Below are 23,034 nucleotides of genomic sequence, written 5' to 3' on the forward strand. Positions count from 1 at the left end.
GTTTCCAAGAACTTGACTACCAAATAAAATCACTATAGAGACTGACATCTTGATCAGGTTTGGCATGCACACCGAGAGTGCTTCTTTCTTTCTCTTGTTTTTACGGTGACGTAATCAGTCAAAGTCACTTTATGGCTCAACGAAAAGACGTGATATGTACATTCACGGTGATAGACGACACGTATCTCTGTTCAATAATTAGATACCTTGCTGAATTGTCTTACTTGTTAATTGTTTTGTTTTTTAGATGGAAAAATGTAGAAATCGTCAAGGTACTTACTATCCAGCGAGGCAAATAATTCGGGCACATCATCGACCGACACCATGCTCCTGTAACCGAGTTTGGGTTGAGCACCGGCCGGTGGTTGGCCGCTTGAAATTGGGTTGTTGTGGTGGTGTTGGTGGTGCTGCTGTTGATGATGATGACCTTGGTCCTTGCCCCGGAACAAATTGGGCACCAAACGGCTGTCCAGCTTCAAACTGTTCTCGGTTGATAATCTCCTGCAAATAACCGACGATGGCGGTGGGGAAAAAACAAAAGAAATCAAGAAACGAAATGACATAATCTCTCATCGCTCGGTTATTAATAAGACAATTTGAGTTAAGTGGACCAATTTCCCTTTGGGGGGTTGTGAGTTATTATTATGAGGGGATGTTTTGTTGGTGTTGTTATGGACACGGTACCTCGCCCCGTCGATTGTGCCAATGGCAATGGAAATTGTGCTAATGGCGGCCGCCGTGGCCAACAGAATACCGGATCGATCCGGAACGATAAATTCGGAAAAGTCAGGAATCATCAAACTCTCTTCGGGGGTGGTTTGGCTCACCATCGAATTGTCACAGCTCAATTCCACCGAATGATCTGGGTGGTTACTATATACAGCATGCCAATCGCCAAAAAAAAAGCGTGCGTGTGATTTGATAGCAGGAGAAGATTTAAAAAAGCAACAGAAGAAAAAAAAAAATACAAATAAAAACCAAATTGAAATCCCGCGAAATAATTTTTAAATCAATCATGCACACAATAAATAGATGGAAAAAAAATAAATTACCAATCATAGCCAAAAAGCCAAAATAAACTAAACCAACCATACGATGTAGCCGTGCAATCATGCAAATGAGGCTAATTCAAAATACATTACCGTACACGACGTCACTTGTTGGAAGTTACGTACGACTTTTGGAGCGAGGTGAATAAAAGTTTCAGAGAATTAAGTAGCCACTCCTTACCTGGAAAACACTTTAGAAAAGACAGACTCGGCATTAGGATCTTTATCGGCGGGCAAGACGGGACTGTTTTCTTTGGAATCGGCAGTCAGACTTTCGCCCATCCACACCAGTGGATACGATAAACGTTTCAGCATCTACAGGGGGGTGAAATTGGCATTGTTAATTGGCTCCTAACTAGGATCCTGAATTTTTAAAAAAAGAAAAAGGAGCCATACTCGCTGCCCTCTACTTTCAGGCGAGGATGCAATAGGAGCCGGAGAGCTGGATTGAGGGCGACTTGTCGGGATGGGCTCAGAGCCTCCGGAAGCATGACGCGGCTGGCGATGGAAACTCGAGTGCATTGCTCGACTCCGAGCGGCGCCACTCTGATGGGGCCCCATGGACGATGTTGTCCCAACGCTGAAATGACGTGCCCGGTACTCGGACTCATCAATCATAGCCTCGCTAATGGCCTGCTCATAACCAGAGCCCGCGGAAGAGTGGAAAGCCTCGTCTGTGTGACAACATAATCGATCAATAAGAAGAATAAAAACCTTTTTCTTTTCTTTTTTCCTTTTTGCCATCAAAAAGTCAATTTCACCTTTGTCGTCATCATCAGTGACGTTGAGCTCTTCCGAGATGCAAAGCTCGTCTTCACGTTCGCCACTGGGTGTCTTGTCCATGGACGAGACAACACGGATGCCACTGGTCAATTTGGTATTATCACTGGAGAGCGATGATTTGTCCACTAAATCGTTTTCGGCCGGCCCAGCCGCCACATCGGCAACGGCCGACGGAACTAAAGGTTCATCTAGTCAAATGGGGGGAAAATGTGAAATGACAATTTGATTGAGATACGAAAGACAAAAAATTCCAATTACTTTTTACGTGGAGTCGGATGACATGGCCACTCTGGTGAGCGGCCTCAACAACGGATGGCGGAGGAACAATTGGACAAAGAGGTTCAGAGACGACTGTAACGACCGCTCCGTCGACACTCTCGGCCGTCAAAGAGTTGGCCCTAGTTTCCTTGTCTTTGGGTGTTGGTTCTTGCGGGAGAGATTGCGATGGGGCGGGCAATGGCGATGCAATGGACGTCTTTGACGAACCAGCAGCGTCGTCCTCTTGAGCTGTCGCCTGGCTTTCACATGATTGCCTTGTGTCTTCTCCTTCACTCCACCGGCGTTGAATGTCACCTGAGAAAATTGGGCAATTTAGTTGTAGGAGAAAAGATACGAGACTGAGGAGGATAGACTCAACTGACCGGCTATAGCGAGTATTCCGGCAGCTGGATCTAGATCAACAACGGCCTCTTCTTGTGACGTCTGTTTGCCCTTGAGGTGGGCTTTCTCCTTGAGAATCGAGTACTTCCGGTGCAACGGGCAATTGGTCGGGAAGTAAATAGGATCGGTGATGGGCTGGTCGGGCTGGCCCTTGGAGTCGGCCAGCCGCATGTGAGCAATGTCGGGATAGAGAGCCGCGTTGACGACGAATTCCATGGGCGCAATGACGCCGTACGCTTCAGCGCCGTGCTCGATGACCAGCGTGTCGGACACGTTGGGATCAAACATGACCGTGTTGGGCGTGACGAGCAGGACGCCGGCCACCACTCCCTGGCCGTCCGTAATGTGCCTGACGTGAATTTTCAGGAATTTCTCATAGGCGCTGCGATCCCTGATGCGTTCCGTCTCCACGTCCATGCTGGTCAGTAATTCTTCGTTGTTGATTTCTCGTTCGATATTGGCGAAATCCGAGGCCGACGAGCCGCTCTGCCCGGCACCACTCCCCTGGTTGGTGAAGGACAAATCGACCCGGTTGAACCTCGGCGATCCGGGAGGTCGCAAACTATCGAGAAACGCTGCAAAATACATCAGACACTTTGTTCAAATTATCGATTCACTCACACACACACACACACATACAACCAAAAGGGGGCAACAAACGGAGTGACTGGGCGGACGACAAAGTCAATAAGAAAACATCTTTCGTCGTAGGTTGGTTGTTTTTTTTTGTCTTGAAAGAAGCCCTGAAGCTTTTGTCAACATTTATTCGATTCATTTCCTGATCTACTGCGCGCACTAGTCAGGTCTCTGCCTATGTCTGCACAAGCTCCATCCTATCTTCTCGATCCAGTCCTTTCTATCGATTTTATCACATTCAGAGCAGATGGGAGGGACTAAACTCTTTTGTCACACACACACACACACACACAGAGTGAGAGCGGGGAAAAACCGGAATGTTTGTGAAACAAATTCAGTGGTCTCCGCCGTTTACAGCGAGTGACAATGGAAGGCGGCTGTGGTGGTGGTTGTGATAATGGCCAGCCGACAACATTATGGGGTAGGTGGCGGTGTAGTAAAAAAAAAAAGGGTATTTGAGGGAGAAAGAGAGTAGTATTGGTACCGTGCTCGATGGGGCGCTCGGCTGTGGGTGACGAATAGCCGCCATTGCTGTCGCGACCGACTTCGTTGATATTGCTATTGCTTGACGACGACCTGATGGAAACATTCAAAGCCATTTGGGGCCCTAGAGCAGTCCCGGCTTCTCCTGGCTCTGACGACGACGTCCCGGCTCCTTCAGACTCCAATCCAGCTCCTCGATTAGCATCGGCATCTTTGCGCGGAACGAGCAGCACCTATTGAATTATATCAAAAACCCGAAAATTACAAATGACGAGTTGTTAATCAAGGCCACGTGAAATGAAATGGACGAATCTCTTTTATGCTCTGATATATACAGCCAATCGCCACTTGATTAATCTAGTCTCTATCATCATCTTTTTTCTGCTTTCTCTCTCTCTCTCCTGGGCTATCTATTAAAGTGGCAATTAATCGAAAGAAGGAGCTCGAGGATTCCCAAGTTGTTAACTCAAGTTCATTGATCACGCTTGACTTTTATTGCTCAACTCCCTAACTGCGCTAAACCCGTAAAGATAAAAATAAAAAAGGAATCCTCCCCACTCTATTCGGTGCAAACGCTTCTTCTTCTCCTTCTTTAACACTATTTTTTTCAATTGATGTGTTCCTGCTGGATTGATTCATCAATTTCCTTTCCCCTCTGATGCCTGGCCATATTTCATTCGATGAACTAAAAGCCCAACGGCTTCTACCCGCCAAATCCCACTGAGGAGGCGGAATGAAATCAATCACCTGTCCAGGGAAAATCAGCCGAGAATGGAGTTTGTTGATGGCGACCAGCTCCGACGGTGTCGTGTCGAAACGGGCGGCCAAACTGGTCAGCGTGTCGTTGCTCTGCACCGTATACGCCAGCGTGTCCTCCGCTAGGCGGCTATTGCTGCCACCGCTTCCGCTTGATCGTCGCTCACCGATCGGACTACCGGGACGGCCTCCTCCGCCGCTGTCTGTGAAAAACCAACAAAACAAAACATGACACATAAATAACAATCCATACTCTCTCTAGCCGGTAAATAAAAAAAAAACCAAGCGAAACAAGACAAATGACCCATTCATCTCAATCGCGTCATTCCCTACGGCGACGAATTGCATTACGTATATCTTTACGTACACGTACGCGACCCAGTTGATGGAAGACCCCACTACAACAGTTAATACACAACTGCACTGTGCCGTTGGGGATTTCATCTTATCGAGTGACTAGAGGGAACAAGCAAATGGGGGAATGAATTGATTTTTTTGTCTGAGCTGGAAAATTATTTTGGCTTCCCTCAATGTCCGGAGGGGGGCTACTACTATTAGAGCCTTACATAACACACGATGATCGATTTACGGGGAAACGGACATTTGACAAGTGAACCCAGTACACATAAAGAGAGAAAAAAGAAAAAGAAGAGAACGAAGCGAAGCGAATGGAGAAGATACCCAGCAGCAGCAGCAGCCAGCAGCCAGCATGTGACTTAACGGTGCATTGGCAAATGGCAATCGCAAGTCGCGTTGGTCTTTTGTGTGCGATATCGGGAGCGGACGAGCTCTTCTATTGAACCATTAGGCCATTAAAGAACAATAGGTCAAAGTAATCCCGACTGTTTGGCTCTTAACTTATAGTCGAATATAGTCGGGACCAAGACGATAATGACGGGCCGGAGAGGACAATGAACGACGTCGTCGACCCAACAATTGGTAACACGCTCGAGTTTCTCTCTCTCCAGCTGGTCCGAAAATCGGGAAACGGGCGGATGGATCGGATTCCGAGAAAAGTGTTTTCATCCTTTCAATAGGATCACCGAGATTTCCCTCGAGCGGACACACACACACACATCCATTGTCGGATGGCCGTCTTTCTCGAGGGCCCGTCGTCGTCGTCGTTATCCACCCCCCAAAAAGCAAAATGTTGGTCAACACAAAACGACTTCCTCTCTTTTATTATTGGTCCTTCAACTTTGATTCTATAAATACTCTGTGAGCGCCAGCCACACATGTCGGTCAATGAACTCTCCTGAATCAAAAAGAGTGTGTGTGTGCTGGATGGAACGTGACTTTCCCGGTTTACCCCACCCCACAAGAGCTCCTAGCTTTGATTTCAATGAGACTAATCTATTGATAGAATTATTGGCGTTTGTCTTTCATAACCACCATTGACCATTCCTGTTTAATTGGAAAGATGTATAATTCGTTCGGCCGGAATCAACAATCAAAAGTTGGATTTGAATTTGAATTATTTTTGTTTTGTTGGTTTGGTTAATATTTACCAGTGCTACTCCCCAAAGCCGATCCGGCTAAACGACTCAATCCGCCAATGACATCCACGTCGAAAGCAGCCGCCAAACTTTGATCCACACTCCGGCTCTTGGTCCTGAATAATCAATCAAACCGCACACAAAAGAGAAAAAAGAAAACCACTTTGAGTATTTATACAATAATAATTACAGCAAATCATGGTAATTCAAAAATATAAAAAGGAAAAAGAATATTCAAGGGGCGTAGTAGATGGTGGACGTTGATCGAATTACACACAAAGAGCGAGAGAGAGAGAGAGAGTCGGAACAACATCAGAGGATCCTTGAAAGAAGAGGGGGGGGGGAGAGCTCCCAGATGTCAAAAGTGTCAAGATTTTGTTGGCCAGACTGTCCAAACATGACATCCCGCAGTTCATCTTCATCAAGTCTTGATCTCTCTCTCTTTCTCTCTTACTTCAAGTGGGAGTTGGAGAAGAAGAAGACAATGCTCGAGATGTACGACTACTCCTAGTAGTTCCTTCCCCTTTTCTTCATTTTCTTCTGTCAAAAACTTCCGGGAGGGCGAGCAACCCAAAAAAAGATGCTCCGACCAGAGAGGCCAACTTATTGAGACGTCAAAGATCTATGGTAAAGAGAAGAAATGAAAGCCAAAAAAATATAGAAAGAAGAAGAAGAAGAAGGTAGAACTCTCCTTCTCCTAGTAGAAGAAGAAAGAACGGCATGTAACGACCTCTCTCTCTCTCTCTCTCTGGCCGGGCCAAGAAATCGATAAGGAAGACGGGCTCTGCACCGCGCGCGCGCTTATATTCACTGTCGACCAACTCTTGGGCCAAAACTTGTATTCCTTTCCAATGATGGGGGTTTTGTTGTTGGAGAATCAGAAATTTCAATTTTGGTTTTTTGAATTTTTCGACAGAAACAAATTGGTGAGCTTCACCAAGTGGAATCCAGGTTGTTGGGACTTGAGCAACACACGACGCACACACATTGTCGGTTAGAAGGGGGTTAAATAGAGCTATACTATCTCTCTTAGTCTTGTGTGTGTCCTTTTGTTTAGCTAACAAGATCTACACAGAGACACACACACACACACACTGACACAAACGCCAATCCTCAAACTCACTAATTGGGACCGTCTCACCAGAATTGAAAGCGAAAGGCCTGGAAGCCAGGTCCCAACGCGTCCATCATCAACGTCGCTCTCCAACAACAAACAACGACAACAACAACAGACAACAACAACGGGCAATCAGTAGAAATCAATCGTGCGAGATAGAAGAGGTGTAGTTGGCGGACCTGGGTTTTCTCTAGCTATTTCCTTCTTTCAACAAATCGAGACGAGATGGCTGGGCCAGACCATGGCAACTTCGTTTGACTGACGTCTGCCAAGACGTCCCGACTCGCAGTGCAAGAGCTGGAGGAATCCCGTTATTCCGGGAACACAACGCTTTTCCAATAGCTAGTCGAATAGACAAGAGAGAGCACACACACACAAAACTCCACCCACCGAAATGCAGCAGCAGCAGTCAAGTACCAGTAGGCCCCGGCTCAACAAAAACAAATCAAACATCGCAGACGCCATCTGACGTCGACTCTGAAAACTATTTGCCGTCATCAGGCCCGATGAATTATAAAAATGATAACGACGTGCCTCGTTATTATTACGCAAGACTTGGTGGCCTGGGCCCGAAAACTTGCGTCAATTTTGTGACTTTGTTGGTGGGGAAAGATGAAGAAGACTTGAGAATGAACGGCAACCTCTTATTTGGAGAGACAACCACCCAGTAACTATATACACACGCAAAAGAGTTGTAGTAGCTGGGCTAAACAAAGTGACAAAAGTCAGCTAGGCGAGAGGAAATGTGTGTAGTGGCTTTTTGACTTTTTCAATTCTTTACATTTTTTTCGTCATTTCCCTTTGAATCAGAAGGTCTTCACATGCAAATCGTAGGCCAAAGACTACCAAGAGATTTCTTTTCTCTTCTTCTTCTTCCGTGTCTCTCTCCTTTGAAATAATTTTTTCCCCCCCTCTTCTTCGGAGAAGAGATTTTGTCGGCGACCAACTCGATAGGAAGAAGAACATGTGACGCCCGGCTGAGCAAACTTGTCTTTATTGAGAGGAGATTGAAAAGAGAGACATGACTGAATTCTTCTTTTTCTTCTTTTTCTTTCTTTTTTGTCTGATTTTTCGTGCCGACGACAAATCACAACACGGATGAGAAAGAAGAAAACCGGAAGGAAAAAGGGCACGTCAAAGAATCAAAAAGAAAATAATGTTAAGAGGTCTATAACACACACACAGTGTGTAGACTGTGCGGAGCTGAAATGGCGGGGGGGTTGTTCCACCTTTGACCTCTGCAACGAACAGTGTCTTTGGCTCCTGTTATTTTTGTGGCTCCTGATTTTAGCTCAGTGTGGCGCATCAAAGATCAATCGATAGTCTCTTCTTCTTCTCTTTTTTTTTCTTTTGTGGCGGCCGTTTCGGCTGGCAACACACTGACACTCTGACCGCAACCGAGCGACAGAATCGACCGACCTTTTCTGCATCGCTTTCACATCGATGTCAGAGACAAAACGGCCTGCCCATCCGAGAGAATATCCAGCCCAGCACACACAAGGAGAACCGGTGATGCCCGGCCAATCATTTCTCTCTTACCAAGAAGAAACCTTTTACCAGGGGGTAGTAAGTAGTGCACATAAAAAAAAACGGTTGATAACTTTTGATATTACAACTACTACTACTACTCTCGAATGGAAGTAGTTTTTTTCCCATCAAAAGGAAGTTGATCGTGTCCAGGTGGATCAGAGCAAATCAATTTCTAGATATAATATCTGTATCAAAAGAGCTTTTGTTAAGGATTCCCTTGGTTCGTGTCGAAATCCATTTTTTTCTTTTTCAAAAGTGTTGCCCCATTCGTCATTGAGTATCGATTTTTGGGAAGGGGGGTTGCTCCTGGATTGGCGATTCAATCACTTGCAGTGGGTAGAAACTTGGCAGCTCAGATGGAAATATAAATCAAACCCAAAAAGTCTCATCCCTTTTCTCTCTTTCTCTTTCTCTCTGCGTCACAGACACAATCATTCAAAAGACGCGGTCCGGATTAAACGTTATTTCCTCCGGGCCGGCAAACAATCAAACAAATAAAGAAATGGAAGCTTCTGCTGCTTGGAAATGAATCGAGGCTCCTACTTCGTTTTCCTCGAGAGCAACAAATGAATAGACGCCAGCCAGCGATCCAGCCACAGCGTACATTTTGATTATTAATCCGGATCAGGTGTTGGTGGCCGGGCTAAGGGTACCGAGAAAAAGGGATGGAGGAGGAGGGAGCGTGATGCGATTCTTTTGTGTACCAGGAGGAGGGGGGGGGGGGTTTAGTCGGGTCTTCAAAAGGAGATCAGGTCTAACGAGCGACTGCACACACACACACACGTCAGTGTGTGTGTGGTAGCATCTTTAAACGAAAATGGAATTGCCTTGTCCGCTTTTTTTTTTCGCCCGTCCGTCCTCTCTCGACGACCGTCGTCGCGCAATTACCAGCACTCACGCAGTCACGATACGCTCTTCTTCTTCTTCTACTTTTCCCGTTGGATTGTAGAGACAAGTCCTTTTTATTCTCGGCTGCCGGGCTAGTCTTTTGGGAGGCTGTGTGAGTAGCTGTATAGCAGCAAGTGTGGTAAATCCACGGCTCCTAAATCCTTGGCCTACTTTTCTTTTTCCCTTTCTCTCTCTCTCTACTTTTTTAAAAAACTTTTTATTTTCCCCCTTTCTGAACGGAGATTCTCTCTCCATTGATTGTCGATTGTATTCCACTGGCAACAATTTCGGCCAATTCCAAAGGAGAGACACACACGCCCAGCCCAGCCCAGCGCGCGCGCGCGCAACCTGGACACACACACACGGGCGGATCACTCCGGATCGATAACAAAACACCCATCACAACCATTTTCTATCTGACAATCTTTTCGGCTTTATTTCCTCCTCTTCTTTTTTTTTATAAGTCGTTTACCACCGAAGGGACGACGACGACGACGACGATCCATCACTCGTCGCAACTTTTTCCTCATTGGTTTCATAACACGAAACGATCAAATTCAATTTGATAGCAACACTCCCTTTCGCTTTGAGAGCGCAGAGAATCTCACCGAACAAAATTGAAAAAAGTAAAAAATAAAATAATAAAAAAAAAAGATATTGGCTGGGCGACACACTTGTGTGTGTGTTGGACCCGACTGGGGGGTGGTAGAATATAAGAAGGAAAAAAAAGGGGGGCAAGGTGATGGACGGTTCAGATATGTTGGTAGAGATTGCATCAAAGAGAACGAACGAACGAAAAAATAAAAAGGCGCTGACAAAAAGAGAATGAAGACAAAATAAAAAGGGAAAATGACAAAAAGTGCTTGCCGGAGCTAGCCAAGGCTATATAACGCCCTCAAGGCGGAAACAGCAGCTCTGGCTGGCTGGCTGGCTGGCTGGCTGAATGTGTGTGTGCACTCTTTGCCTGCAGCTGGATCAAATATAGAAGAAGAAGAAGAAGCTTCCAGCCAGGGCCAATTTGACCCCACCCCACAAGGCATTAGCCGGGGAAAAAGAAAGGAGGAACTTTGATGAGCGCATCTTGTGTCTATTGATGTGAGCGCTCATAATTATTTCCCTGCGCCCAATCATCTATCGCAGTACGATAATATATCTCTCTTACATAGTTACAGCTCACACAAATTTGTGTGCCCTGCCGAATAATGGGCAAAAGTCAACGTCGTCGGCCATTGTGACTGTGTTTTTTTGCCCGACCGTGAGCCGGCCATCATTAAAAAACAAAGACGGCCAAAAAAGATTTTTTGTTTGGGAGGGTCGTATCAAAAAATAAGGGAAAGACAAAAAATAAATAAGAAAAGAGATTAAGAAGACGAGTCGCGTCTTGGCGTAGCCCATCCCGAATCACTAATTTGAACCTGTTATCACGTGATTCACAAACGCTGGCCAAAGGTCCAGTCTCGCGGCCAGCAGTCGAACGAGACGGGCATAGCCAATGCGACCCGGATTTTGTGTGTGTGTGTGGGTTCGGCCCAGCCAATGAGGTCAAAGAGAAAAAGGGGTGGTGGGGTTGGTGGTCGAGCTGGCCAGGAAAAAAACAAAAAAATCAAAAGGCACGTGTCCGCGCATTTCTGATGTTGTTTGGGTCTTCTTTGCCCGTCTCGGACGTTATCTGATGATTACCTGCTGCGACCAAACAGGGCGGACGGCGGCCAGAAAAGATGACTCAAACTACGACGTTTCTTTGTCATCCGATCATCCGGCGGAGTGCGAGAATTCGACGACGAGGACGTACTGCTTCCGCCGCCTCCGCCCGCCTGCGTGGCCGAAAAGGAAACGCTGCGCTCCCGCTGGACCGTGCCGCGCGGAAGAAGTTCCGACGACGGAATGCGGCGATCCATCCCGTCGGTGGAGGAGAAAGTGGCCGAGCGATCGCGGACGATGGCCGTCGACTTGCTGTCGAATCGGAATCGGTCCGGCTCGTAGTTGAGCAGGGCAGACGGCGAGAGCGACGGGCCGTTGAAATGTTCCGGCGACGGGCTGCAAGTTCGCGTGGCGTGGTGAACTTGAACGCCTTCCGGCAGTTGCTCCAGTGAACATTTGAGGATGGGCGTCGTGATGCCCAGCGTCGACTGGAAAGAGCCCCGTCGCTCGTAGTGCATGGGGAATTCCAGCGACTGGGAGCCGGGCGACGTTGGCGAATGATTGGTCGGACTCGTCCGTCGCCGATTGAATTTGAGAAATCGCGAGAAATGCGACGGCGATCGCGTCTCGGATCGCGATCGCTGCCGGCCGCCCGGCTTCTTCTCGCCCAAATCAGAGTCGTCGTCATCGTCGGCCGGCTGGAGGAGAATGGTCGGGACGGGCAGCGATTGGCGGACGGGCCGGGCCGGAGCGTCGTCGAATCCGCTCAGACACGTGTCGAAATCGGCAAATTGTCGGTTGAGCTCCTCTTCGCTGTCGCAGACGCTGGAAAATGAATTGGATTTACTCCAGCGGCTGCGGGAGCCGGCCCGCTCCTTTTTCTTTGCATCCGCCAATCGTAATTGCCTCTCGGCCACCGCCGACGCCGCGTAGGGGTCACTCAAATGGTTCAGACTTCCGGGGACGGATGAAGAGCGAGAAGAGAGCTGAGCGGAGGCAGCACCACTCGGCTGCTGGTGCTGGTTGTTGCCAACGCTCAACTTCCTGCCCATTTTGCTGATGAAATTGACTGGCGTTTGCAGCGAAAACCTTCGCCGATGTTGTTTCATCGTCCCGGTTCCGGTCGACGTCGACGCCATTTCCCCCTACTCACCCAACCCTCCCTTCACTTGGGGGGTAACGTTCCGGCAACCGGCAGACCAATAAATGCTCGTCTTCCGCGCTGCTCTGCATACAGTTGCTCGTATTTGTTATGTCACGCACCAAAGTTAACTTTTTCGTCTTCTTCTTTTACGATTCTATCCGGACATTGTTAACAAATTCAGAAAGAAAACTTTGGGCTAGAGGGAGGGAGTCACTGGTTCAATTGGATTTGATTTTTTTGAACGACGAGAAACGGCCGACTGACGCAGAGGCCGGCCGGACATTGAACGTCTAATCCCCCGACAAAAAATGGTACAACTTTTTGAATCATATGACGACGTCGACAATGTGTTCAAGACGCACTAATGAAGAAGAAGAAAAGGAAAAAAGAAAAAAAGGGGGGAGATTTTTTCGTATAATAATCATCCAATCAAGATAAAGGGAAAATCCTCGATCCCGTGATGATGATCCCCCCCCCCTCGCCGAAGACGCTTTTTGAATACGTCATGAACGTCACGAGCAAAAAACTTTTTTTTGTCACTACGCCAACACGTCGTGTATCGTTCGCTGCTGCTGTTGTGATGGAAAATCTGAAATTTCATTTTATTGTTTAATTTTAATTTTCGGGAAAATCCTTAATCCATCGGCCCGTCCCATTTTTTGGGGATTTTGTCGCCGCCTATCGTCGACATTTGTCGTCCCACCTGACGACGCTGGGATCGATTCCGTGTGTTTGCACATCCGCCGGGATATTCTCCCTTTCAATTAAAGCGGCGGGAAAGTGGAGACACACGAAACTGAAATCTGAATCGCCGTTTTGGTGGGGCGACAATCATCATCGCGTTACCTTGGCAACTGTCAAAGAGAGAGAGGGGGGGGGGAGGCTCTCTGCTGTCAATTAGAATCTCTGATCATTACGACGGCTGCAGCAGAAGAGGCTTAATTAAATCTCACTCTTCTTCTACTCTTTCCTGGGCCCCTGTCCAACATTCAAAAGGAAGAAAAAAGAAGAATAAGCGGGCGGATTAAAAAAAAAGAAAAAGATCCTTCCGATCCAGTTTAGTCGGCCGCTTGTTTTTGACATCATCGTTCATTTGCTGCCCGGGCCGGGCAAGAAGACAAAAACAGGTAGAAAGTCTTGATGCGTGTGCACAAGACACACCAAAAAAAAAGTGTTTTTCCTTTCCTTGGACGGATCGGCTTCCATCTCGAGAGGAAATGAAGACGAAAAAAAAAAAACAAAAAAAAAACTAAACTTGCCCAGGGAGAAAGAATCCAGGACTAGACGCAATATACTACATCGAATAGTCTCTCATCTAACTTTCTGGGATCTTGATGAGAATTCTCCGTCGATTGATCAAGCAAACAAATCAGCAGAAGAGACGAGAGAAAATAACCGACGACGAGATACACACGAGAAGAAACTCTTGCACACACACACACACAGAGATAGAGAGGCGGAAGCTTTTGCTCCGACCGACCAACCGAATCTTCTTCATCTGCTGGCGTCTGGTTGCTGCTATTGATTTCTGCTTTTCGCGTTTCTATACTTTTTTCAAGTTGCTTTTTCACCAGCTCCTCGATTCGCATCGCTCCTAATCTCTTTTGGCTCCTGATTTCAGAATATCTCCATCATTAAGTTGGTAGATATCTCTCTCTTTAAAGGAGAAATATCCGTCGTCGGGTCACTTGAACCGGAGAGTTGCGAGTGGCCATAAATAAACCGTCAATAAATCAACGTCGTTTTGCTGCTGCTCTCCAGTCTCGCACGAGCATTTAAACAAATGCGGATGGAAAAATAAAATAAGAGAGTAGAGTTTTTTTTTTGGCGGGGCCCCGTCTTAACCCCCCCCCCCCCTTTCCCTCTCCCGCTCACGCTAGTTTCTCTTTTACTCCGTGGGAGAGTGGCCAGCTGGATGTGAATTCGTCAAGACGTCCAGCTGGGCTCTTCCCTTCCATTTGTTTTTTTCCTTCTTCCATTTAATTCGCCGGGCCCAGAACAAATAATCAATTGATCAAATCAAAAATGATTTAGTTTAACTTAATCATTACATCGGGTTGTTTGTTGGCTTACTTTTTGCGCAGGGTTTTAGCCAAAACGGCCGTCAGGAGGTTGCCGACGCTCGAGTGAGGAGAGCGGCGGGAGCCTGGGCCGCCGCCGGATTCAAACAATCGGCTCGTGGAAGACCTGCGGGGCATTTCTTCCGACGTAATCGGTTTTGGTGCGGGCTGTAAGCTGGATTTGCGGGCACCGCCGGCGGCGACCCAAGACTCGCCGGCCTTTTCCAGGCCATCCAGCGACGATCCGGACTCTGAGCCGCTCGTCGGCGAGTCCGCCACGCCCACCTCGTGAACGTTGAGCAAGAAATTGACGGAGCGACTCAGTTCGTTGGCCGTGCGAAATGGACTCGTCCTGCGACTGTCGGGCGACGACGGCGTCGATCGGGTCACGTCGGCCCATCCTTCCCTCAACGTTTTGGGTATTTTCAGGTACTTGTCCTTCTTGGCCGTTTTGGTGAAACTGCCGTTCGAAGCCATACCGACGAAACCAAATCAAATCAAAAACCAAATCAAAATATCCAGAGCAGAGAGCGTAGAAACAGACGGAGCGTTCAGTGAAACAATTGTCGAAAGACTAGTCGGAGATATCGCCGTGTAAAAACGCTGTTTCATCACAGGGGCCACCAGCCAGCCACCGTTATCTCTCTCTCTCCCTCTCTCTCACATTTTTCGTTCGTTTTGTGTTTCCAACGAAGGGAGAAAGAGAGAGAGCGAGCTGCACATAACGCAATTGAGGGCAACACTGCGAGAGCCTCAAAGGTCCAAAAGGCCGGTTTTGTATTTTTCGTTTTTATTTCGTGTACGTGTGTGTGTGTGACGTCGAGTTTTGGGTCGATTGCGCCAACGGCGCATCACGTCACCACCGTTCAAACAAGAAACAAGTTGTTGAGATCTAATATTTCTAGATCGCTTTAGGCATTGCATCGTTGTGTGTGCCCCGGATCAAAATGGAAACTTTCGACATTGGACATAATTTTTTGTCGTCACTCCAGTGTCCAATGTCTAAAAAAAAAAAACACACAAAATTGATGCAACTTTTTTTTTATTTGGCGTGTGTAAATCACGCAGTTGATAATAACCCAACCAAAACGATGCTCTATATAGTACTACTTCCGGACCCACCACTGGAACGAGAGATGTATAGACACGCAGGTGTGTCGAGCTGATCCTGCTGGGACACTTGCGTGCATCCATCCGATTGTTATTTCTTTCCTTTTTTTTTTTCCTTCTTATACCTCCCGACTCCCGAAATGATTAGCATATAGACGCAGCTCGGAGCACGCCATTTTTTTTCTCTTCCTTTCCTCCTCTCATGACCCGCAAGATCCCATTCCGGCGGATAGGAAACTAAGACTTGATCTATTCAAATGCATCCCAGCGTGTATATACTGAATTTATTGATGGCTCACTAACATTGGTCTCCCCCTCCTCTCACTCCCGTTTTCTGGCTGGGCTTTTTTTTTTATATAGTCCCGTTAGCCACAACTTCTACGCGCATCGATCGATCCTCGGCGTTCACTTTTTTACTTATTTATTTCTTTCAGATTCAGTCAGTCAGGCCAAGTTTATTTATAATATAACATAGTCTACTTTCTCTTTTTCGCTGGTTTTATTCACGTTAACTGCTTGGCGTAGACGTTAAAAAAAAAATGGAAAAATAACGGGTGCCAGGGACCTGGTGCCGGCCCTATTCTACCACACCAAATTATCAACTTCGACATTATGCAAATCCCCCTTTTGGCGATGGGAAAGGTTTATTTTTAGAATGCGGTTGCGTGTGAGTGTGTTCTCTTGCGTGATTCAATTTGAGAAGAAAGAAGAAGAAGATAAGACACGATTCCTCATTATCGAATGTTGGGCTATCGGTGCGAGAATCAGAGTTAAAGCCAAATGTAATCGAAAGAAACCACCGTGTGTGTCTCATCAGGAGCAATCAATGTCGGTGCAACTCAAAAAAGCTCTTTGCCTGCGACTCCCCCCCCCCTCACCCGTTTGCTGAGACTGGTGTACACTTGAAAACGGGAATCCATGTTAGTCGTCGTACAAGTACTAGACTAGGCGAAGCACTAAGAGCGAGCGTTGGCACTAGGGAAACCGCAGGCGGCCGCCCCGAACACACACAAGCTCATCGATCCCTTTCTATTTCACACACGAAGTGCCTGTGGAGGTTAAAGAGCCATCAGCGAAAAATCGAGGCTCTCCTTACCACCACCGGCGACAAGGCAAGTTCAATACTACTCACAAACAACCCCAGTTGGTGCGTACTAGTACTAAGGAGAAGAAGAAGGGGGGGTTCTATAGAAGAAAAAAAATCTTGGCTGCAAGTTTTGAATCCTTAAAAATCAAACTTGACAGGAAAAAGAAGAAGAAGAAGACGACGGGGGTGAGAGAGAAAATGGAAAGTTTCCCTCATCCATTTAGCCGACAGCGTGGAAAACTTGACTGCATCTGACGGGGCTGGCGAGGTGTGCTGAGTCTCTCTCTCTCTATCAGCTGCTGAGAGGAGAGCGAAAGATCCTCCGACAACAACATCAACAACAACAACAACAAAAAAAACGCTGTGCCTAGATTGGATGCAAGTCGATCGATACATCCGAGAAAGATGTCGACGGAAGCCAAAAACTATTTGTAAAAAAAAAAAAATAAAAAAATAATAATAATCGTAATAATAATAATAATAGAAGCAAGATCCGGCAGGACTAAACTCTTATACGCTGGATATAAAAAAAAACAACCTTACTACGCTTCCCCCATCTGAACGTGAAAATAATAATCAAAATAATAAAAAAAAACTTCTTTCCCCCCCCCTCTCTCGTCTACAAGGAGGAGAAGAAGAAAAACGGAACGGTTGGCGGAGGAAGAAAAGAAGAAGAAGAAGAAGCGGATGTGAAAGGAAGAGAGAAAAACTTGGGTTTGCCGTGCGCTGATGGATGAAGCGAACAAGCAGACGTCTACGTGCCAGTTCCGGCGCGTTAGCTTCTTTACGAAAATAAATAAAGAAGTTATACACTCTGTGCGACTGGTGTACACCCGATTAGCCTTCAATAGATACGGGCCAAAAAAAGGAAAGGAGGTATGAGCTCTGAAAATTGCCTTAAACAAGAAATCAATTGAAGCATCCCATCCCAGCACCCATCCGATAAAAGCGGAATACTTTTTCCGTCCTCCCGGTTGATAATCCATCGCATTTCACGAGGACACAACCCCTCCAAAGAAAGAACCAATCCATTAAACAAAAACTTTTTCCTTTCACGACAGCGAGTGATGGTCGGGAATAAAAGAAGAAGAAATGTCCAACTACGGGCGGAATTCTTTCCGACGACGACACACAAACACACCGAAAGAAGAACAAGAACAAGAGGGAGGGGGGGAGACAAACATGTTCTTGAATAATCTTCATTAGTCATCATCTTTCTTCTCTTGCAGCTGTGCGTGTGTCGAATTTCTATCCGACGAGTATCGATTCGAATCCGCACGCGCGCAACACACTGGCGTGCATATTATGTATATACCTCCAGAGAGAAGGAGGAGGAGGCAAGGAGGGGGGTAGGAGGGGGGTTGCCTGGATGAAGCAGCAGCACATCACCGCACACACATCTCCCCCCGTCAATATGGCCCAAGTTTTTGATGAAATGCAGATGATTTCACTTGTCTTCATTTCAATAGACAAGATGGTGGAAGAGGGAGGAGGAGGAGGACGGGGAGAATAATGGCGCAAAAAGAGACGAGGAATTGTAGTCGACTTACTGCCAAGAAGAGAGGCCATCCTTGAGTCTATCTTTGATGGATCGTTGGCGTTGAGGTCCAGTCAATCCATGATCGGATGACGTCATGTTGACGACTGCCGATCTCTTTTGTGTGTGTGTGGGTGTGTGTGAGCTGTGCGCTGGGCCACCCACCAAAGGAGAGACGACCGCTCTCGTTTGCCGACACCTCCGCCGCCTCCTGGCTCCTTACACCTCGTTTCTTCCGCTCGCCTCCAACCGACTTGGAATACCCATTCGATCCGGCTGTCACGCTCTCTACATCAAAGCACAAAAATGAATAACGAAAAACAAATTACCCCAAACATATAAAAAAAAAACGGCTGCAACAACAACAACAACAACAACTGATTGAATAAGACCCGAATTCCGTGTCCAAAAATCCGTCGATGGATCACAACGGCCAGATCTCCAATCCTCACGCACAACAACAACCGAAAAAAAAAATAGAACAACCGAATCAACGAAACAATAACGACGGACGGAACAAGATTTTTTCCTTCCGGCGCACAACGCCCAATCATACCTTTCGGCACGGCCGGAAACAATAAATGTAGCTCCAGCGGAACTGTCTTTTTATCCGTCCCCCGACTGGTGGTGGTGATGTGTGGGCCGCCGGACAAAACTCGGAAACAACTTAACTAAAATGAGACGAGCCGAATAATATCGGGCGCTCCCGAAATGGAAAAAAAAAATGGCAGCCCGACGACGTTGGCTTCCAGGAGAGTACAGGTACGATGTTGACATCCGCCTTGGGGATTTTATTCGTCTAGCGTGCGAGAATGCAACTTCCGCGGGAGCTGCTGGACAACGCTTGCGCATCACCTGCACCCGCCCTCTTCCAGCAGCTTACTCCTCCTTCTCCCGCTCCCGTCTTGGTCGTCTTCATTCTTCTTCATCCGCCGCACCAGTTTGCCCGGCATACACACACACACACAGAGACGTGGGGAGGCCTCCACTATAGACAGCCAATGTCGGGAGACGCACGACAGCGAGCGGGAATCCTCAGCTCCGGCTTACACTCCTCCTTTCGACTATCTCCCACCCAGAACCTGTCAAGGGAGGAGGTCACGCACCATCACAACAAACACACCAGCAAACAAAACAAACAAACAAACGCGGATCAACAAACAACGACGGCGACATCGATGGTAATCAATGATATTCCTTCCCCACCTAGAAGAAAAGGAAAAACTCGCGGGATATCTGTTGTATCAAATAATGAGCTTTTTTTAAAAAAAAAATAAAAAGGATCCCGACTCTCTGGCCCAGAAGGTTCTCATTATTCCGACAAACTACAAAGGAAAAACAGCCTCCTCGCATCATCATCATTGCCAATTAAACCCCCCCCCCCCCCCCCGGTCTGAAAGAGACTGGAGCCAAACTCGACAATGTTGAGATGATGATTCTCTCTTCGTCTTTCACGTTGGAACGTCAACAGGGCGTTGATCGACACGCTCCAGTGTGTCTCTGTGGGTGTGTGTGTGAGCCTTTAGTAGAGAAAGAAGAAAAAGAAGAAGAAGAAGAGGGGGGGTCTCTGAAAGGTATTGATCGTTGGCAACGGTCGGGAACCCAATCCCGATGACCCACTATCTCTCTTTCTGCTCCTGGTCTCAACGACGCAGCTGGAATACGACAATGTCTTTACCAGCATGTTTGGCCATTTCCTCTCTTGTCTTCTTTTCCAACCCGCCCGTCATTTACGAAAAGAAACGGACAAGTTTTGAATGATAAATGATGGCTTGATTGATTCAGCCGAGTGAAACACAAGCCCGTTTTGCTTAAATACGTATCGTCGCTACGTTGGATGGACAGAGTGCTGGACACCAAATACAAACGCAACAATATGAGTGGAGACGGCAACCCATCAAGCCGGATGCGAGTGTGTGCGCGCGCGCAGAGTCACATTTAAGCCAAGTATGTTGGACAGTACAACAATCGTGTTCCAGTTAAGTCAACAAGGAATGCGACATTTATATCTGGAGACTAGTACGCAGTGGCAGTTTTTCCTTTTTTCTGTCAATAATTCTATGGCCATTTTATTGGTCGCATCTCGTATGCAATTTGCTGGACACTAGTTTTCGCTGGAGTGGAAATGGGATATAAGTAATCAATATTTGAACAGCGGCCAGAGAGATCGCCTCCCCCCACCCACCAACGCTACGGCCATATAAGTGTGTGGGCCATTGTGGCAATACTACCAATACCAAATGACGAAGTTGATTAAATCGCCAGGGAGAGTCTAGTCACGGATGGGGAGAGATCGATGGCACGATTCGACACAAGGGTCGATACATATAAATTGAAGTGCAACGCGAGCAGGCGAATTGAGTGGACTGGACTGGAAGGGGGCCCAATTCCGAATAGAGAACTGTGAGCTCGACTCACCGAGTCGCTACATTAGACTTGTGTGTGTGTGTGTGTAGGAGACGAATGTAACGAGATGCTACTCCCCAGTTGAGAGGAGAGCATCAAATGTGATACAACTGTCAAGTGGACCCGCCAGCAGTCGGCTAGGAAATGAAAAAATGTGTTGGTCTATATCCTCTTTTGGGTGGGAAAACAAAACTTATTTTCTAGATACACCAAAAAAGAAAAGAAAAACTCTTCGACTTATTACTTGAGCTGAGGGGGTGGATGGGTGGGGATTTGGTTTTACAGCCAACAGATAGGCTGTGACAAACAATACTAGGGCTTCGCCAAACTGGATGAATATGTAGGGGAATTCTTTTGTGGATTCTGAACACAATGATCCTTCATTTTTCACAGAGTGATGTACTCTCTCCACATGTCATTGCTGTACACACAGCAGCTTGTCTGGTTAAGAATAATTCCCTTGACTACGCCATCACACACAAGTCACTGCAGCAACGGGATCATTTCCTATCTAGATTGTCCTCCGGCCAAGTGTGGGGTTGCCTGATAATGAACAACAACTCAACTTACATAGAGACAAGCTATAAAGATAAGCCAGAGTTGCTCTCTCTCTCTCTCTCTCTCTGTGTCGATCGGTAAAGCACAACACGCGGTAACCATGCCCGGAAAAAAACAAACTCGGCTATGTGCGTAGAATATCTCGTGCTACTAAGTTGAACGCCATCTCATTCTTCATTCCATTTTCGTCCCATTTGTCGGTTTTTTATGAAAACACATAAAAAGAAACTAAAAAAGCAAACATAATAAACTAATAAACAAACGAACCTGGAAATGGATTGGAGGGTTGATTTTGAAACAGATTTTCAGCAAAACAATAATCACAGCTTACTAGGATAATATCAAACAAATTCTAGACTAAATAATTGGTCTCCCAAATTTATGCCATGGAATTTCTTATTTTTAACTGTCTGCTGCTGTCAGTATAGTGGGGTCGTTACTCCTCGTGCGGTACAAAATCCGCTAGATGGCTTACTCCGTGTGAAACAACATCGACTGCTAGTTAATCCATTTTGTGAACCTTAACGCCGGCATCTGACAACTGACAAATCTAATTAACAATACGACTGGATAAGGTTCTGGAAACGTATCGTTCTTGAGAACTAGAGAACTAAAATTTTCATTTCGTAACTTCTATCAAAATGTGGGCCGATACGCTTTTAATTGTAGGAATATCAGTTTTCACAGCTCTCTTGGGCGAAGGTATTTATTTGTTATACGTTTGATCTCATGCTACATATTAACAAAAATATTGATTCCATTATCATAGGTGTTACTTGGCTTCTAGTGTACAAAACAGAAAAATACCAAAGGTTGAAGGCAGAGATTGATAGACAAAGCAAAAAACGTAACTTTTAAATTTGTCAATAATCAGTAAATCAGTAAGACTAATGTGTAAATTGTTTCAGTTGAAAAAATCAAAGAAACATGTTCTGATACTTTGGACAAGGGGTTAAAGAAAAAAATAGACAGAGAAGAGGAAAAACTAAAGAACAACAATCGGGATTTATCTTTAGTTAAGATGAAATCAATGCTAGCAATTGGTTTTGCATTTACAGCTCTTTTAGGCATGTTCAACTCAATGTAAGTCAAATCTATCTAAAAGTTTACTTCTTAAATTCTATTTTTTACTTTTTCTAACAAATGTAATTATGTACAGATTTGATGGTAGAGTTGTTGCCAAGTTACCATTTACTCCAATTTCATGGGTGCAAGGACTTTCACACAGGAACCTATCTGGAGATGACTACACCGATTGTAGTTTCATTTTCCTTTACATCTTGTATGTATTTAAAATATTAAATCACGATACATTCTCATTTTGTTCATTTTAAATTTAGATGCACCATGTCTATAAGACAGAACATTCAAAAGCTTCTAGGCTTTGCCCCTTCTAGAGCAGCAAATAAACAAAGTGGAGGTTTGTTTGGACAGCAACCTCCATCACTCAAGTGAGGGATTCATATGATAAAGATTTATAATGAATCGACCTATCTCGAATGTAACAATACACGTGAGTTTGTGTTTTGCCCCAATAGATATGTTCATTCATCATAGTTGTAATTTTGTTCAATTTACCTTGAGAATTAAAAATGTCCACTTGCTAAAACATTCAAATTTAAAATTACTTTATTTAAAGAAACGTGTCCGTAGCGCAAAACCGTAATAAGTAAAACCCCATGCGAGCTACAAAACATTTAGCTTTACAGTCAGAAACATTTTGTGAATGAAGTAAATTCTCTGCAGCAATTCCACTCAAAATACTTCTTTTGGACCTCCCCATTATATTAAATTTTCAAATACTAGCACAGGAAAGTTTGGTGTCAATTTGTTGATATGAATCATGATGAAAACGTGATCACATTGTGTAACATGTGCTTCCAATCAATAGTGTAAGCAACATTAAACTAAACCTCATCAGGAAAAAATTTCTTACAACAATTAGTGTCCTCATAATACCTGTTATAACAGATAAAACATAACCTAGAACACCTACATACAAGCTGTTGCTTGCACATTACTGACTGTAGTTGAGTTTCATAGTCAACTAAGTTGGGGTTAAAGAAAATAATAACACATCAAAATAGTCGTGA

General features: G+C 45.8%; 2 protein-coding genes across 9 annotated transcripts in view; one reads left to right on the forward strand and one right to left on the reverse strand.

Moving 5' to 3' along the window:
- Positions 1-21,346, reverse strand: part of LOC124329865 (oxidation resistance protein 1-like) — a 28,726-nt gene extending 7,380 nt beyond the window's left edge. For 2 of the 8 annotated variants that reach the window (XM_046788676.1, XM_046788674.1), the window contains exons 1-12: positions 21,209-21,346; positions 17,991-18,265; positions 5,876-5,979; positions 4,359-4,570; positions 3,613-3,844; positions 2,474-3,067; positions 2,091-2,405; positions 1,811-2,020; positions 1,446-1,723; positions 1,231-1,364; positions 685-873; positions 281-501 (exon numbers count right to left, since the gene is read on the reverse strand). In XM_046788676.1, the coding sequence (XP_046644632.1) occupies positions 281-501; positions 685-873; positions 1,231-1,364; positions 1,446-1,723; positions 1,811-2,020; positions 2,091-2,405; positions 2,474-3,067; positions 3,613-3,844; positions 4,359-4,570; positions 5,876-5,979; positions 17,991-18,076 (2,575 nt within the window). In that variant the 5' untranslated portion in view covers positions 18,077-18,265; positions 21,209-21,346. Of the gene's footprint in view, positions 1-280; positions 502-684; positions 874-1,230; positions 1,365-1,445; positions 1,724-1,810; positions 2,021-2,090; positions 2,406-2,473; positions 3,068-3,612; positions 3,845-4,358; positions 4,571-5,875; positions 5,980-11,078; positions 12,473-14,256; positions 14,825-17,990; positions 18,266-18,533; positions 18,725-21,208 lie in introns of those variants that run through there. The other 6 variants (XM_046788669.1, XM_046788671.1, XM_046788675.1 and 3 more) reach the window with 5 other exon arrangements.
- Positions 21,347-21,429: 83 nt separating this feature from the next.
- LOC124329978 (calcium load-activated calcium channel-like) lies at positions 21,430-22,478 on the forward strand. The gene is made up of 5 exons (XM_046788679.1): positions 21,430-21,643; positions 21,711-21,788; positions 21,850-22,024; positions 22,101-22,223; positions 22,282-22,478. Exons 1-5 carry the CDS (start codon positions 21,583-21,585, stop codon positions 22,394-22,396), a joined length of 552 nt encoding a protein of 183 aa, XP_046644635.1. The 5' UTR covers positions 21,430-21,582; the 3' UTR covers positions 22,397-22,478.
- The last annotated feature ends 556 nt before the right edge of the window (positions 22,479-23,034 follow it).

This window comes from Daphnia pulicaria, chromosome 1 (genome assembly GCF_021234035.1).
Source record: "Daphnia pulicaria isolate SC F1-1A chromosome 1, SC_F0-13Bv2, whole genome shotgun sequence".
NCBI classification, from domain to species: Eukaryota; Metazoa; Arthropoda; class Branchiopoda; order Diplostraca; family Daphniidae; genus Daphnia; species Daphnia pulicaria.